Source organism: Chionomys nivalis, chromosome 1 (assembly GCF_950005125.1).
Source record: "Chionomys nivalis chromosome 1, mChiNiv1.1, whole genome shotgun sequence".
Lineage (NCBI taxonomy): Eukaryota > Metazoa > Chordata > Mammalia > Rodentia > Cricetidae > Chionomys > Chionomys nivalis.
The window spans coordinates 115,248,919-115,267,289 of NC_080086.1; the positions used below are offsets into that span (position 1 = coordinate 115,248,919).

The 18,371-nt window shown below is 36.8% G+C and overlaps 1 protein-coding gene across 29 annotated transcripts in view; it reads left to right on the forward strand.

Annotated features, from left to right (window-relative positions):
- Nrxn1 (neurexin 1) overlaps positions 1-18,371 on the forward strand; it is a 1,077,006-nt gene that overhangs the window by 462,216 nt on the left and 596,419 nt on the right. For 19 of the 29 annotated variants that reach the window (XM_057767124.1, XM_057767151.1, XM_057767142.1 and 16 more), the window contains 3 exons: positions 8,118-8,501; positions 14,482-14,685; positions 17,315-17,341. In XM_057767124.1, the coding sequence (XP_057623107.1) occupies positions 8,118-8,501; positions 14,482-14,685; positions 17,315-17,341 (615 nt within the window). The remainder of the gene's footprint in view (positions 1-8,117; positions 8,502-14,481; positions 14,686-17,314; positions 17,342-18,371) is intronic. The other 10 variants (XM_057767179.1, XM_057767231.1, XM_057767319.1 and 7 more) reach the window with 1 other exon arrangement.

Consider the following 18,371-nt stretch of genomic DNA (forward strand, 5'->3'; position numbering starts at 1 on the left):
GTAAGACAGCAGTCAGTGACAAGGCAGGTAATCATCCAGGTTGCCATTCTTCCTGGTTGTCCATCCCTGGGTCCTGTGTTCACAAAAAGGGGTATGTGAGCCATTAGAGGATGAGAAAATCTACATGAATTTGAATATTTTATGGAATTTTATTTTGGATAGTGGTTTATGATTACAGTTATAATATGAGATACTAATATAATTAACTAGAAATGATCCTAATACTTTAAGCAAGGTAGTAGGAAGAAACATGGGAGAGACAATGACAGGTAGAGTGCAAGTTTACCTCTGACCTAGACAGAGAATTCATCCAATGGTGCAAAAACTGATGACTAAGAGAAAAACTGGATTCTTAGTTTTTATCCACCTATGATGTATCATCCATTCTAAAATGTAGGGAAACACTAAACACTGTAGTTCCCTATTTTTATCCAACTTGATCACATCAGCTTCTAAAGACAATGTAGCTTCCTTATCTTGCTTACAGAGTTTGTAATTAGTGACTTCAGAGATGAAGTGGCCGAGTTATCTGCACATGACCATAATAAGCGCTGAATTTAGCTGTCAAAGGAGGAGCCATGAAAAGTACAGGCTTAATCAGGTGGAGTTGAGTGGACAGTTTAAGTCATAGAAAAGCAGTTATCCTCTGTGCACATCTGAGCTGCTAGGATTAGAGCTCTTTGTTGTTGAGTTGAGGATACTCTAAAGGTTCCCATTCCTGCCGACTCTGCAGGACATCATTGTAATACATCTTTCTCAGTCCTCCTTCCTTTGCTGTCTTCCCTGTTCTCTCTCAGCTGATCCCAAATGTGACACCAAACAGCTGCCCAGGTGTTTAGCTGAAGTGTGAATTGTTCTACAATTAGGATGAGGTTAATGACTGTTTTCATAGGGCAAAAACATGGTTTAAATTTGTGTTAAACTCTTTGGCTCAGTCAAGGATACCTTCTCAAGAATTTTCATAGCAAACTGCCAGTCATTTTTTTCTTCTCTTTTTGCAAGCTATCATTACATATTGAGATCAAAGAGAAAACCCATTATTCTTGTCAAGTTCTGCTTGTGTACAACAGGGCACAGCAGATTGGATCTGTGGTTATTCATGGCTAAGCCTACATTTAACAGCTAAGAAGCTATTGAGATTTGAATTGAAGTCAAAATTCTAGTTTAAGAACTAGAAATTATAGAGTGAAAGGCACAGGCTCTCTCCAGAGCACATAATTAGGGGTTTGTAGAAATGACTGTTCAGTGTGAATAGCACTTGCTAGCTATCTATTACCAGCACTGATTTCTGTGTATACCATTCTTGAACTGCTACACTTAGATGGTTCTGCTTGAACAACCATTAGATGAGTTCTGTGTTTAGAACTTGAGATGAACAAACATTGGTAGTAGCCGTCTGACTGCTGCTCCAGGCACTTAAGTGAATGGTCTCACTGCGAAGGCAGTGGCTACACATCTTACCTGAGATGAAGGTGTTGAGCCACCCTTGACCAGTGAATATACATTACCTTACCTAATAAACTGTCCTGATTCAGCTCCTTTTAGGGTACTATTGAGATGGAACGAGTTGGTGAAGGAAGTGTGTGGCAGCTCATGATAGATATGCAGTTAAATCGCTTGAATATTTTTCACGATTGCACGCAAGCATATAATAAAACATGCTGTATCTTATGAGTCTGCTTGTAGACAAATTAAAAGACACATTCTTGCCAACCTTATTCAAATATGAAGTTGCTGAAAATAAGCATGCCCAGGGACAGAAAGCTGTCAACTCCAGTCAAGTAGCATTTCACAGCAACTGAAATGTTGCTTTATGGCAGCTCTGCCAGTTTCCTTTCTGCATCCACGGTGAGAGTTACTGAGGTTGTTGTCATGAAACAACCAATCTCCTAAGGTGCAGAGCTGACGTGGCTACTTTAGCTGCTTTCTGTTATGAAAGGTAAGGGCAGTTTAGTTTTTCCTACCCGTATTTCTCATCTGCCCCACGGGGATGACTTCTCTCCTACTCTCCCCAGTACTAGGCATTGGGCTTTTAAGATTTTGTCCTGATTTTTTTTTATGCATGTGTCTTATTCCTTAATTTTCTAGCATATGGATAAATCAATGTAAATTTTAAAAATAAAATTAAGGTGATAAATTTTTATTTTCTAGCATTATTTCAGTTCTTTATCTAAATCCTATATGAGATTTAAAAAAAATAAAAAGGTACAGTAAATCACAAACAAACATAGAATTGTCGTGACCACCCTGATCCTCCTTCCCTCAAAGGAATGTGGATAAGTTTTTGTGGGGGGGTGGTTGTCACTTATTTGTTCTTATAGTTTTAAGGGAATAATTCTTTTTGTGTTTTGCATCATAGTATATTATTAACATATCTGTTTCTCTGGTTTTACTGTACATTTTCATTAAGTTTGAGTTTATTTACTAGAGTAGAAATTTGGCAAATTTATAATTTTGTGGAATCCGACACTTTAGTGCACTGATTATACAAAGATAAAATTGACAGTTAACTTGAAATTATGTGATTCAGTAATTATATTCATTACATAAAACAGACTTCAGTGCTCACCTTGTCAAATCCCTTAAGTTGCATGAAACCTACAGTGAGGCCTATGAATCAAACTATTTGTTTAATTTTGCCAGCTAGTTGCCTAACAAGCTAGACCTTGAATATCGGTCTCCTTCCACTAGACAAAAGCATTTTATACCATGGTGTGTTATTTACTCACCCTTGATTCTTGCAATTTAAAATTCTGTAGTAATTTAAAACTTAAGCCCACATTAGCTTATGTGAAATCTCACCTTTACTCCCTGCTTCTATTCACTATATAACCTAATTATGGAAGTATAACAGCAAGAAAAAAATTAATGAAAGAAAAGGTGAGTAGAAAAATATGAATAGCCAAATTACAAAGTTGATGTCTGTTTTTATAACAAAGGGCTGCTTTCAACAGAAAGTTTTATTTATACCCAAATTATATGAAAAATAAAAATTTCCCTTCAGCTTTGGAACATTCTTATGCAAATATTTTACTAGCTGACTTTTAATCCTTTTCCTCTGCTATTAAAACATCAGGATTCAATGCTAATGTTATGAAGGTGGTCTGCACATTAAAATCGTAGAATATGCACATGTCCAAGTATTGTGCTGCAGTTGTAGTTTCTCTAAGAGCTGAGTGCTTTGAATCCTTAAATATTGAATCATGAAGCACTTGTCAAAATAAATTCTCATCCTTGGCTCCCTTCCAAAAAAATTGACTACTGAAATATGATAGTATTTCTGTAAAGTATTGATTTGATCTACAAGAACCTTCAAGGATGATTCGAGTAGAAAGGTATCATGGAATGTGCATGACTTGGAAACCTTTATTTTTAAATTTTCCTGTGCTCACATATGCTGCTGCAATGGCTTTAACTACTTCGGATTCTGTGAATACTCTGTTACTTAAGTAAAAATGTCACTTGGTTCACATCCATAGTAAAGTCGATAAGAGACATCACAACAGAAATCACATATATGTCCAGTCAGGGACCTTCATACATGTTTAAATTGAAATGCAAACATCTAGTTAAGCTTTTGCCCCACCAATGGGATGCATTTTAACTCTTCAAAATATTTCAAAATATACATATCATTATTTCCAACCCAACTTCTTTGTTTTCTATTTCCTTACCATGTTGGAAGACATTCTCCTAAGACATGAAACCATATAGATTGTTCATACATAGAAAATATTGATTATTTTGGTCATACTTCTTTTTGAGTGTAGAATAGTCAGTGAATATCCAGTATACATATCTGTGCATCATTTTAACTTTGAACCTGACCAAATTAACATTCTAACTCCATTGGGTTATATTAGAATAAAGATAATTTTTCTTTTTCTTTCATATTTCATTGTCTCTATTTCCCTGGGAACTCAAAAATTAGTATTCGAAATAAAATATGGAATGTGGAGAAACATAACTGATGATAGCCTTGCAATCATTGTTTTCTGAACTATGGTTCCAATTTGTTAGTTCTGAAATTCATTTGATGATCCAGCATTTGTTTTAACACATGAATATAATACATAAAACATCATGTATCTAGAGGTAATAGAATTTAAAATTTTTTTGTGATTGTTTTGTTTCAGTATGTATGTGTGTGTGCACACAAGCATACGTGCAGGTTCACACATGCAAACATATGTACACCCATGTAAGAGTTACATGAAAATTATAATCTTACTTACGTACTACTATCAGCAAAACACTACTTTATGGTGAGGGGCCTTTGAGGCCCACCCTTGGAGGAGGAGCTACTGGTAGCTGTTGGCCTCTTAGGAGGAAGAGGAGGGATTTAGTCACCAGTAGGTTGCTCATGTCCCAGTGGATGTCCCTAAACCCACGTATCTGTGGGCAACGCTAACTGAACTCTGAGGTTTATAAATGTAGGACTAAAATGAAGAGGACATGAAATTAATATAGAGACAGCGAGGCAAGCACTAAGAAAGTTGGAAGAATGTGTTGGTGGGTGGACATCATCAGAATGCACGGGGTATAAGTATACATTGTTTTCTAAGAATAAAAACATTATTTAAGAAAAAAAACTATGTAGTAGTGAGGTTGTAAGGAGCATCTTACCCCAGAGGTGTCAATAAACACATATCTGAACTTTCCTTAACATTTTATTCTAAGCAGGCCCCCAAACCCCTGTAAATAATAACCAAGAGACCCAACTTTTACATTGCCATTGTTAAATCGGGTATCTATGATTGTCTGAAATATTTAGCACAAACTTTTTCTCTAAGAGTACAGACATGGGAGGCTACACAGTGAGCTTAGAAGTCAAGAGCATTTGATATGTAAACATGAAGACTTGAGTTTGGACCCCAGCACAAATATAACAAGATAAATGTAGTCCCCTGTACTCCTGTAACCCCAGAAGTGTGGCAGGTCCAAAAGAGAGAGTTTAGAGTTTTGGGGCTTGCTTACTACAATCTAACTGCAAACAGCAAGCTCCAACCTCAGTGAGAGACTATGATGCAAAGGAATAAGGTGAAACTTGATAGAGGAGTCAGTACATCAGTGTACTACTCTGGCTTCCACATATACACGGGGACAGATACCTGTACACACGTTTGCATACACAATACACACACATGTACTACATACATAGTTCACATAAATAAATACATATGTATTTATCCTCTTCATCTTTCTTAGTCTCTGTGTACATCTGTCTGCCTGTCTGTCTTTCTGCTGCAGGCTCAGTGAGTTCTCTGGATAGCATATAGGAGAGACAGAGAGAGAATGACAGTGTTCTAAGCAGCGAATAACTGTGTTACAGGGATGCCCAAGCATTCTCTTTATTTAGGAACTGTAAGAGTGTGATTAAAAGCAATTTAGTTTTACCAATTACTGTTAATCTTCCTGAGCTAAATTAAGTTTTCTCTATAAATAAAATGGAAATTTGGGGAACAGCCATTGGAAAAATATATCCTCATTCTCATCATAGTGTTTTATTGTTTGTTTTCTTAGCTGTATTTTTCAAATCAGTTCCTCTCAATTATGTGTATTTATGTTATCAAATGCTATTTCTGGGAAGACTTCATGAAGTGATAACTTCTCTAGCCTATTATTTTTCACATTTGTCTTGTTGTCTTGTATTCAGATTTCTTTCTTTAGCTTATAGCTGCTACAGAAGCTAGGATCCATCTATGCATTCACTCCTTAGCTCTTTTAGACAATGTTGGTTAAAAAACAATTATTTTTAAACGAATGTAGCGATCATTCTATTAGATATGAGTCTCCTCACCTCAATATTGTGCATTTCGTTTTCCAAAATCACTTTTATTATATTTTCAAGGGAATATTGCATAGCAGTGATTTGCTCTAAATGGAAGTTTTCTTCTAGATATTATCATGAATGAGAAAAACATAAATTAGTAATTTGCCTTTTTTCCCTTTTAAGCATCTCCCATCAAAATCCCCCACCATTTCTCTTTCTTTACAAGACCAAAAATAGCAATGTCTGTGAGGGTTTCTCCCCTGGGAGTTTTCCACTACTTTCTGTTAAAGTCTAGAAAGACAAATGCCTTCATAATGACTTGGACACCTGGGCACGCTGACAGTGGCTGCTATGCCCTTCTCCCTCAGAAAGACAAATTCCATTTTGAAGTTCAGCTCAAGATAGGACCTGCTGCCAGGATTTAAATTACTCCTGGGCACAAAGCAGGGTCTAGCAGCCTAATGTTCTTAGCTAGAAGCATGCTTCACCTTTGGGAAAACCCTGATCCTTGGGTTTCCTGGGAAGCAACAATAATATATCATCATACTTGCATTCTCTTTCTGAACTTTGAATATTCCAGAGACTACATGAGTATTTAGATACTTTTTGGCTCCACAGTCTCTATCTCTGTCTTTCTGACTCAATCTATCTATTATAATTTATACCCAAAATGCAATTGTGTGGGTAATTAGGTAGTGGATCCTTGTGGTGTTCAGTGAATATCATTTGCATCATGAAGATAAAAGCCTTTCTAGTGATAGATTACTGGTAACAATTCTTATGATCTGACAGTATATATTTAAGTTTTTATCAGAAATGCCCTTTCAGCCACTTTTATGGATTCCACATCTTCTATATCTCTCAAATATTTCCATGTGAGTGAGTAAATGTTCATTTAATACTTGAGGCTTAGAGGCTATACAATTGCACATCAATACATTTTTCCAGATTGAAATGAGGAAAAGGAAACTATTGATTTTGATAAGTGATTTGGTTTAAAGAGATGATGTGGGATTTAGGATCTGGGCAAGCAGAAAATGGACAAGCAGCCTCTTTGATCCTATTGCACGTAATGGCTTTGTGGGAGCCCAGGTAGTTTGGATGCTCACCTTAATAGACCTGGATGGAGGTGGGTGGTCCTTGGACCTCCCACAGGGCAGAGAAACCTGCTTGCTCTTTGGGCTGAGGAGGAAGGAAGACTTGATTGGGGGAGGGGGAGGGAATGGGAGGTGGTGGCGGGGAAGAGGCAGAAATCTTTAATAATTAAATAAATTAATTAATAAAAAATAATAAAATTTAAAACAAAAAAAAAAGAAAGAGAAGCAAATGATTTTTTTTCTTGAATCTCTCACCAAAATGTACTGGTGAACATTCCTGTGGTGTTGTTATAATGTAGACTCTGTGTGTTTTATTAAACATGCAGAACAGACTTCTAGTGTTTGTACACATGTATAAAGATGCCCAAAGCAGGGAAATGAATCAATAGATGTGTGCACTAGGTGTTAAGTTTCACTTAAATTTGGAAATCTGTCAAATTATTAGATACAAACAAACAAATCAGTTAAAGACAAAAACAAAAAATCTTCCCTTGGCTCTCAAATTCATACTAATTTTTTGTTTGCTTGTTTGCTTGTAGTAAGGTCTCACTCTTTAATCTGTATGGTCTGAAATTCACTCTGAAGACAAAGTTGGCCTCAAACTCAAACAAATCCTCTTGCCTCTGTCTCCTAAATGCTGAGATTAAACATGTGTACCTCCATGGCCCCCATACTAACTTTGAAAGTAATCACATTAACCACATAGAGTCGGACTTCACTGTAGAAAAATGTCCATTTCATTATTGTATGATTTATTTAAATTTGAGCTGTTTAAAGTTGGTATCCATTATTAATTACGTATACACTTTGGTTTTCAGTAAGTCAAATGGTACCACATTAAATGTAATTTGTTTTATTTCTAAGTTATATAATCACATGGATGATTTGATGTTTAGAAGTACCAGACACTAAAATAAAAAATAAGATATATGTTACATACATATATGTATATACATGTATATGTATTCTTATACACATATATATTTACATATAGTATATAAGAAAATTTGATTTCAAAAAAGAAGCTATGCTTTTGAAAGACGGCAAGGAGAGGTATGTGAGTGGATTCTGAGGGAAGAAAGAGAAGAGGGACATGATGTAATTATATTTAATTTAAAATAACAAATGATTAAAATAGAAATGTCTGGCTTTTAGGAGCTCACACTCTAACATATAAGAGGAAAAAGCAGAGGCCCAGAAAACACTGTATGCATAAACAACTTCATATTCTCTTTTCCTTGTAACAGGTACCATTTCTGTCAACACACTGCGCACTCCGTACACAGCTCCTGGTGAGAGTGAGATCCTGGACCTCGATGATGAGCTCTACCTGGGGGGCTTGCCAGAAAATAAGGCTGGCCTTGTCTTCCCCACCGAGGTGTGGACTGCTCTGCTCAACTATGGCTATGTGGGCTGCATCCGGGATCTGTTCATTGACGGTCAGAGCAAAGACATCCGGCAGATGGCGGAAATTCAGAGTACGGCTGGAGTGAAGCCATCCTGCTCAAGGGAGACAGCAAAACCGTGCCTTAGCAATCCTTGCAAAAACAATGGCATGTGCAGAGATGGCTGGAACAGATATGTCTGTGATTGCTCCGGAACAGGATATCTCGGCAGGTCCTGTGAGAGAGGTAGGATTTCAAAATTCTAGCAACTAGTCCCCTATAAGAAATATTTACTAAATATCAACATCAAGCCTCAACTGAAACATAACAACTCCGAGTGAAGTAACGCCCAGTCCTAACCCCCAGACCTGACACAGGTGACGGGGAGCCTTTAGTGGTTTTCAGAGGACCCAGCTGTGGGTACCCATAGCTCTTCAGGTGTGTTTGAGATGGCTAATTCATAACCGCTGCCGAGTTTGTCTTTAGCTGATCACAGACATGTTTTTATGTCTAACGTTAAGGCTTAGTGGATTGTGAACGCCTCCCTTTCCTTGCTAAGAAAAAAAATGAAGCTCTCTGTTTTTCTGTTCCTCTCCCCTTGCAAGCAGAGGAATGGATATTGAAAACAGAATGAGGGTAATGCCAACAGCTTGCGTGGAAGCCCGTATAACAGAAGAGATAGCAGAAAAAAAAATAGTTGCAAGCATGTCCTTCTATCGACCCAGGGCTGTGGATGAATGGTTTAGTCACTATGCTCATTGTCACTTACGTTCTACAGTGAAACTAAAAGTCAATATGAAAAAATATTGGCGAGTTGCTTCATTGTCCTCTCATGGTTTAAATAGCATTTCTCCCTGAGGTGCTCCACCTGAGCAGTGCCAGGCACTTCTCCTGAAGCCGTGCAGAGTTGGTTCTTTTCCTTCAGTCCTAAATAGTCTATGTAATTTGCCCTGAAAATTCAAGAGGAAAAGGTGGACATTTTTCAAACGCAAAATTAAAATCTGCATAATAGAATTATACAGGTCAATGGATTCCTTCACGTCATATTGACACAGCCTTTCCCTTTATGGTATTGCCTGATTATTGTAATCCCTGTGAATTGATGTTAGAATCTAGCTATTCCTACATACTGTGGTTTGTAAGAGTACACTGTTTTTAAATTTCCTCTTTGCTCTTTCCTCCCTAATTAGTTTGTTTAGATTGCTTTTGGTAAACTGCTACAAAAGGGGAACAAATGACATAGATCACAAAGTAAAATACAATATGAGATTAGCAAATCTGTGTGAATTAAAATTTTGTTTTCAATTTAATCACTCAGAAAGATGCCAGTTACCTGCCTCTTGGTTAAAGTGAAACTGGACAAAGTCTGTAGCTCCACTGTCTGAATTACAAAAACCTCCAGTTAAATATGCATGGTCCACCACCCTGTGGCAGTCTTCTGTCTCTGCACATGGCAGAATGAAAAGAGATGACAGAGCTTTTGGAGGCAGCAGGGAAGGAAGGGGATAACTAGATATTGCGATAAGTAGACATAGAGGTGGAGGACATGGGCAGATTTTAAAGGAGAATTTAGTAGCAAGCATCTTCACTGGAATTAGCACACCTTTTTAACTTATGTTTAGCTGGAAACTTCTGCAGATTTCTTTGTCTCTAAGTCGGTTGTTTCTCAAAGATAAAAGGATGATATCATGTTATTCTTGTTCTGGGCTACAGCAGCATACTGCGAGAAGTATTTTCTCTTCTGAATTGATGTTTTACACACTTGGCTGTGCCTCTCCTGAGAGCAGGGGTGATATAGGGTGGTTGCCAGGCTCAATGGCACAGAATGTTGCTTCTGTCCAGTCCCTCAGCTGTGCCCTAATTCCACAAACATGAGATCATGCCTGGAGCTCTTGGTTTCAGATTCCATAGGAAGTATTTGACTGTGTCTCTTCTATACACCCATACTGTATTAGGTGGCTGATCATGAGACTCAAACAACAATTCTTGAAATAAAAAGACAGTTGTAATGCCTCCATTTTATCATTCAGAATAAATTGATAGAACAGGCTCCCTTTTATGCACTCCACATCATAGAGAATGGTGCTGCATTTATCCCACATTATGCAAGCAAAGAAAATTGCATAAGAAAAGTATCTGTGACTTAAACAGGAAGGTATTTTATTCTATGCCTTCTAATATTTTAAGAAAGACTAACGCAGAAATGATGTCCTTCACAGATATGAAATGTTCTGTTTTTTTTTTTTTTGGTTTTTCGAGATAGGGTTTCTCTGTGGTTTTTTGGAGCCTGTCCTGGAACTAGCTCTTGTAGACCAGGCTGGTCTCGAACTAAATGTTCTGTTTTTTGTGTCTCATTTTTTAACAACATGAGTTTTGAAGGTTAGACCGCTTAAAAATTATTCTACGAGCTAATGTGAAATAAGAGCATTGATGTGATCAGAGGTCCACTTCATACTTGTCTGTTAAAACTCTAACAGATGGAGGGACAGATGTCAGAGACATACAATTTGGCTCCCTGTCTGATTTTTGTTGTTGATCACAATATGTGACTGCTTTTCAGCAAAACTGAGCACAGGTGTACACTTTAGACTTCAAAAAGGAACAATGCAGGAAAGTAAATTTATCAAACCTAATGACAAGGAAGAAAGATAAAGAAGACAAAGTAGAGACTGATTTTCTTCCTCACTGGGAAGCAGTGTCTTGGACTTATCCTTCTAAAGGACTATTTTTTTATGTTCCAAACTATAAAACAATTTTCCAAATGTTAAATGATGCTACCAAATATCATAACCTTCAAATGTCAGAATGTTGTCTAACATTTATTTGGCAAATCTAGACTACAACCTTGTGCATTTTCTATTTTTTGCCTAATTAAACATCAGCTCTAATTATGAGGAATCATTTAGGCTTTCAGTTGTCATTTATCAACAAGTTATCTTCACATTGAGATTCATTTGAAATGACACAAGGGGCCTCAAGTTTTTTTTTTTTTTTTTTTTTTTTTTTTTTTTTTTTTTTTTTTTTGGTTTTTCGAGACAAGGTTTCTCTGTGGTTTTTGGAGCCTGTCCTGGAACTAGCTCTTGTAGACCAGGCTGGTCTCGAACTCACAGAGATCCGCCTGCCTCTGCCTCCCAAGTGCTGGGATTAAAGGCGTGCGCCACCACCGCCCGGCGAAGGGGCCTCAAGTTTTATGATTTTACTATTATTTCATTCCTGCAGCTTTTTGGAGCATGGTAAAAGGCTAATAAGCTTGATTTATTCTCTACTTTAGATTCTACTTCACAATACATTTATGACTAATTATTAACTGTGTATTTCTAAAAAGATGTGTCCTCGGTTTAATTTTCAAATTAAGCAATTTTTAAAGAAAAATGAAGTTATTTAAAATGTGATTGTTATATAACAGAGTAGTTGTGCATATTAATTAATCAGAAGAAAGCTAATAATAGTTTAGTCCTTTCATCTGTATGGTGGCAAAGTAACACTACATAACGATTTATTCCTTTTATTGAGTTACATGTTGCTTTGTATGATTGACCAAAGGCACGAAAGAAAAAAAAATGAGTGTCAAATTTTATTTAAGTTAAACTGAAACACTTTTCGAGCTCATTCTGACTTTATAGTCTTGTTTTAGTTGTTTCTGAGGCAGCTACTACCTGGTTATCTGTATTGACTGCTATCTTTTACCACATTGCATTATGGAGAAACTTTTTATATGATTTGAGAAACCGATGATACAAGATAAAGTCATATATTTTAAGATCATATTTTATATTCTCAGCTATTAGGTCTATGATTAACAACAGGATATTTGAATAAACAAAAGCTTTTTCTAGTTTAACCTTCAAATTAGTCTTGAAATTATTATTTTTTTACCACACATTACCAAACTTGATTCGCCTGATATTAGACATAATAAATGTTTTATTGCTCTGCAGAGTGCTTATGTAAGCCTGGTATCCACATGCAGAGACTTCTTTCATGTGCTTTCAGTGTAGATGGCAGTTACTAATTCAAAAAGCATTTATGGCATGGTGCCTCAGCTGTATCTGGCTCTGTTGCTCACCTGGTGCCAGAGTGCTGAGCAACTGGTCTGCTTCCTTGGGGCACTTTCAAAAGACAGATGCAGCTGATATCAAACAATAAATGAGAAATAACAATTTAAAATAAGAGGCTTGATACTTCAATATTGAATAAACTGAGGAGGGAAACCATATTGTCCAGAAGAACATTTCACCAAAAATGTAGATTTCTGAAAGAACCAAAAATTAGTAGATGTAGGGTGAGAAACTTCCACATACAGGCATTTGTGAGTGCAAATGATTTAATAAAGAATGGACCTGGAATGGGTGGAATAGAGTAACTGGAGAGAACGGCGGTAAGAACTGAGGACAGAGGGATTCTAATTGCAAAAGCAAAGAGGAGGCATGATTTATTTATCTAGCAGGGAGGGTTTCCCTACGTAAGGGTTCAACTTGGCTGATGTGTGCAGAACGATAGAGCAGACATTGATAGTCCACAGAAATGACTATTTTCGCTATCTAGGTAAGAAGAGAATGGGACTCAAATAGTAAGGTGAAAAGGTAAAAAAAAACCACTAACTGAGATAAAAAATGTAATTATAGCACAAAGGTCTATAAACTTGAAAACAGACTGCACATGGTAGAGAGGGTAAGAGAGAAATCCATAGAATGGACTTTGTTCAGTAATGAAAACATCATTTAGTGAGATGGAAGGGATTGGAGGAGTACTTTTGCAATGTGTTCATATGGGGAAAGATGAATTAAGAATGAGACTATAACTCCATTTTACCTGGAGATGTCAAATGGGCAATAGATGAAGAAGTCCTTGCTCAGAACGGAAGAGGGAAGAGAACTCACAGGTTGCTTTAGATCCGTTCATCCCAGTCTCCACGGAGAGAGCAGAGGATAAAGTGAGGAATCCTAGAAACAGAGCACAATACTTTGAGAGATTCAGGTTTCACAATTGAGCCTTGAATGAGAACAACTGATAATTAAAGTCTCCTGGAAATCGTACTTGACTGTCCAGACTTTCAGAAAGATAAACTTTGAAAGCCACACTAGAATAAAATCTAATTATGAACACAATGACACCAGTAAAGCTAATGGCTATGCTGTGTAAATAGTCAAGATTGATGAGAATTTTCAGGTTATTTCCATACCAGTTAGTTTTTCTTTTATTAAATGACACTTTGAATTCCCAGAAGCAACACGACTCATACTTGTTTCTTTATGTTCCAGTACCAAATGGTACCTAACACTGGGGGTGCTGTTTCTTGAAGCACTCTGTCATGAGCGATTTTGCCACCAATTTCTTCATGTGTTTAATAAAGTGTGACTTCCATGTATTTGAATTTATAAAAGCATACCACACAAACCCCTATTCCTACCCCCATCCCTACTCGATGTGCACAGTTATGGATGATTTGCTGGTCATTCAGTATTTTATAAAACAAGTTTGTACTTACAGACATTTAAAATTATTTATTTGTATAGTAATCTGAAAATAGGATTATGTTTTAAGGTAACTTTAAAAAATTCCTCATCAAGCTTAATCACACAGCAGAATTCGCATTGCTCACTGTTGACATGTTGGTTTTTATTTTCTTCTTTGGAATATGAACTTTGGTAGAGAGGATCAGTTCTGCATTTCTGTAATATTTCTGTTTTAGAGAAGATAGTATAAAAAAGATGGATAGTAGCTTCTGCTCATCCTCGGATTTCCTGCACAGCCCTGGCTCTAGATATCTTCCACTAGCACCCCTTGGGCTTCTGCTCATCAGTAATCCATGAGAACCCAGGCAAGGCTGACTAATGTTAGAGGATAGTTAGGGCCCTCACTGTCCATGCACACATGCACCATTGCGCTGTTTCTAACCAGGTTTAGACTATAGCTATTCAAAACAGCATGACCTATTGTTTTTTAACTAAGGAAATGCTTATAAAATATTTATGGCCTCATATGGACATTGCTGTAGCATATGCTATAAGTGGAGCAGCTTTCTGAGTGATAGGATATACTTCTCAAATGAAAAAGTCTCTGCAAGGATGTTCCTTGCCATTACAAAACAAGAACCTCATTTCTGTAGCAGATGAGCTGATTTCACCGTTGATGTCCTGTCAAGAACACTTCAGCATACTCCTCGTTCCCAAGTGTGCATGGACTACACTAACCAAAACTGAACTGTACCAATTTTCTCCCACAGAGGCAACGGTTTTGAGCTATGATGGAAGTATGTTCATGAAAATTCAGCTCCCAGTGGTGATGCACACTGAGGCTGAGGACGTGTCTTTACGGTTCAGATCCCAGCGTGCATACGGTATTCTGATGGCGACCACTTCTAGAGACTCTGCAGATACCCTCCGATTGGAGCTGGATGCAGGGCGTGTGAAACTCACGGTCAATCTAGGTAACAATATGCCTTCCACCATTAAGCTGACACTCTCACATTTTGTTCAGTTTTGCCTGCAAATATTTATCAACTAGCCTGTTTGCTATGGAAATTTAAAACAATTAATTAATGCTTTGTTGGGCACCACTTCTTTATGTTCTACATAATTTAGTGTTTTGTGATTCCTACCAAAGAGGGGTCGGGGAAGCCCTATCAGTGAGATAATTTTGAAACTGAATTATGAGGCTTTAAGATGTCTCAAATTGGATTTTTTTCTTGTTATATTTATTGACATTCTAGTGGGTGATAGATGACACCCTTGCAAAATAAATGAGTCAATGAATGAACAAACAAATAAATAAATAATAAACAAACGCGGGTAGCATGTGTTTGATAACATGCACATGAAGGACCCCATTTACACTTTGCGCCTAGACCAGTGGTTGTTCCTACTTACTCCATGGGCTTCTCCTTTGAATAGTCATTTTTGTGGTCCTCCATCTCTTCTGTTTTGAAGTACTATGTGGGATATTTTGCTGTCATTCAGCAATCCACAACCCTTCAATGCCCAAAGTCTGCGGCCCGCAGCAAACAGCCATGAGAACAATAAGGACACAGACTCCTTTGCAGAGAGGTAATGCTTTCCTGATTAAGGGTACTCTCAATAAAAGTCGCTACAGTAAAACCTCACCAATCAACAGGAATGACGGAGTAAAAACAGAACAAACTAAAAAAAAACCCATTGAACTGTGGGATTTTAAAAGCTGAGCACTTTATTATTTTTTTAGCTAAATTTAACTAATCTAACTTCAAATTAATGGAGTTGTGAAATCTTGTGAAGGGGTGAGTTTAGAAGTTTATTTCAGTGAATGGGGAACAAAGGTTCCTCCCTAAAGAGATCCCGATTGCCTGCAAGTTCTACCATCAGCTTCTGAATCCTGGAAGTTAGCTTTCTACCTCAGCTTGGCCTTTCACAATCCTTACTCATAGGGGCCCTTCCCCAAAATGCCTCCACACCAAGTGAAGATTTAATATTCTGCCCAATAAGTTTCAATATTGTCATCAAATCCAACCAAGATAAGTGAAAATAAATGAGGTTTTACTGTACTTTATGAAAATATTAATTACACACACAAACACACCACACATGCACACATAAACACACCACACATGCACACACAAACACACCACACATGCACACATAAACACATGCACACACAAATGAATCATGAGAGGAAGAAAAACAAACTTTGAAACCATGTATTTCATTTATTTTTAGAAAGATGATTAGAACAAAACAACAGGTGACATTTGTGACAACTCTACCTACATTTGTGATGGGGAGAATGGTAGATCATAAAATAGAAAGGCAACTCTTGCTAACCTATTGCATTTAATTACACTCAGTTAATGCAAGTTAAATAAGCTAAACAATATAGTTTTAAAAAATACACTACAGTTTATTTTTCTGCTAGAGTTCCCTCTAGTGACAATGATAGGTTAATACAGTAAAATGGACTAACTGGCTTAATTGCACTAAGAGGCTGATTTCTCTATTAACACATAGAGGATTCTCACCAGCAAAGCATTCTGTAGAAGGAGTTGTGTAGCTACTGGTCCTTGGCTGTTTGCAACCACTTTTCTGATGCGGTTGACGACACATGACAAACTTAGCTATATGGACACAGAATCTAGGTTTATATTTTTCCATGTTCCCCAAAGGCATTAAAATAAAACAAAAGCTAAAACTCTATTTATCTCTCCATAAAATATAATCAAAACATTCCATGCAGTTGTTTAAAAATAACCGTCGTGTTATCCACACCAGACATTCTGTTTTTGGATCTGCTTTTATGTGAAGCAAGCTGATGAAAAAGAAAAATCAAAAATATACTATCAACTGTGATCCCCAGTGCATAAAGGCAGCATTGATAGCAAGTTAGAGAGGCATAGGCCTGCATGCTTCACAGGATGGCTGCCTGCTTCACAACCAATGTACTTTATAAAGGTCCATGCGTTGTTCCTTTTCTCCTTCAATGAATACAAGGTGTGGAACTGATCAATATCTGGTGGTAAACATTTTATGCCCCCGAAAATCAAAAATCAAAAGAGAAATATATACATATAATGCATGATACTAGGATGAGAAAGAAGGATTTTAATTTCTTTCTCCACTTGACTACTGCAGTTGTAAAAAAAAAAATAATAATTCTGTCAGCCTTTGCGGGATATTAGATTTTGGAGGTCCAAGATGTCTGAGCCTAGCTGAGCTTGCACTGTACCCCATTGTGACGGAGCACTTCTAACGTTTGCTGAGAATAATGGTATGTTCTTTCACATATGGGGAGGATTGTTGCAGCCAGTCTGAATCAAGCATCTTTGACAGTTATCTACTTGTTCTCTCACTTAGATTTGTCACCATGTAGCTCTGTTTGAATTGGCCATATTTTTAAACATTCTTTTGTTTCCAATGGTACAATTTTATAACAATAAATATGGGTTCCAGAATATATAAAGAGTAATGATATGGAGTGGCCAAATTTGCATGTGTCTGTCCCCGGAAGGGTGGACTGTAATTTTATTGGATGTCTGCAGCTGTTACCTTGAAGGATAAATATTCATTTTTCATCTATTCTTCCCCATCTAGATTGTATCAGGATTAACTGTAATTCCAGTAAGTGCCTATTCAAAATTTTTAAACTGTTTTCCCTCCATTGCAATGTCAGCTAGACAAGGAAGAGAGAGAGAGAGAGTAAGACAAATGCATCTTCAGAACTCAAGAGCTCACCTTGAGGTGTACCAGTCCATCATCTGGGGTGTAAACATTCATTCTATATTTGATCATCCACATTAGAGTAAATTCCTATATAATTTTATATAGATTAAATTCCTATATGTTTTATTCCTATTTGGAAGAATTGGTACACATTTGGAAACAGAATGTACGGGCGTCTACAGAGGCATCAGATTGTGCATTGGTATTTGGTCAGAACTTGAACTCCAGGAGTTCCCTTCATTATTAAATAGGGTAAAATACCCTGTGCCTTATTTTCTTCTGTTTCTATCCCTTAACTCAAAAATATAAATGTTTAACTTCTCTTATTTTGAGAATTATTAATGATCTTTCTAAATTCATACAAAGATTTACATAGACATTATGTGTTCTTCACCCTCCTATATTCTTAGAAAGTTTATGAACTTGAAGAGTTAATTCTTGATTATTAAGAAAATGTACATGATGAATTTTTACATCCTGATCATATATATACAAAAATAACTAAAACCATTCTAATGTGATATGCATGCCAAATGATGAGTCAGAAAGATGCATGGACTGAGTTTTATTTGAATTTTGAAGGAGATCTGAATGGATATAAGGGCTGTGGTTTTATTTTGAGTTCCAGAATTAAGTAATAAGTAAATATATTACATTTATGTGAATGTTTAGATTTTTTCTTTTCCAGGTTTTGCTGACCACATAAAGAAAGCTCTTCCAATGACCACACATTCATTAACTACTTAATAAAATAATTCTGACACACCTCTCATCTCAATGTCATATTAAGATCCCGGTCTCTGGCCCTGGAGAAAGCTGCCTGTGAGTTGGTGGCGCTTCCAAAATATTTGTCTGTATTTCCAAAGGCAACAACCACTTCTCTGAGGATAAAAAAATTGGAAAAGCAAAATAACTTTTTAAAATAAAC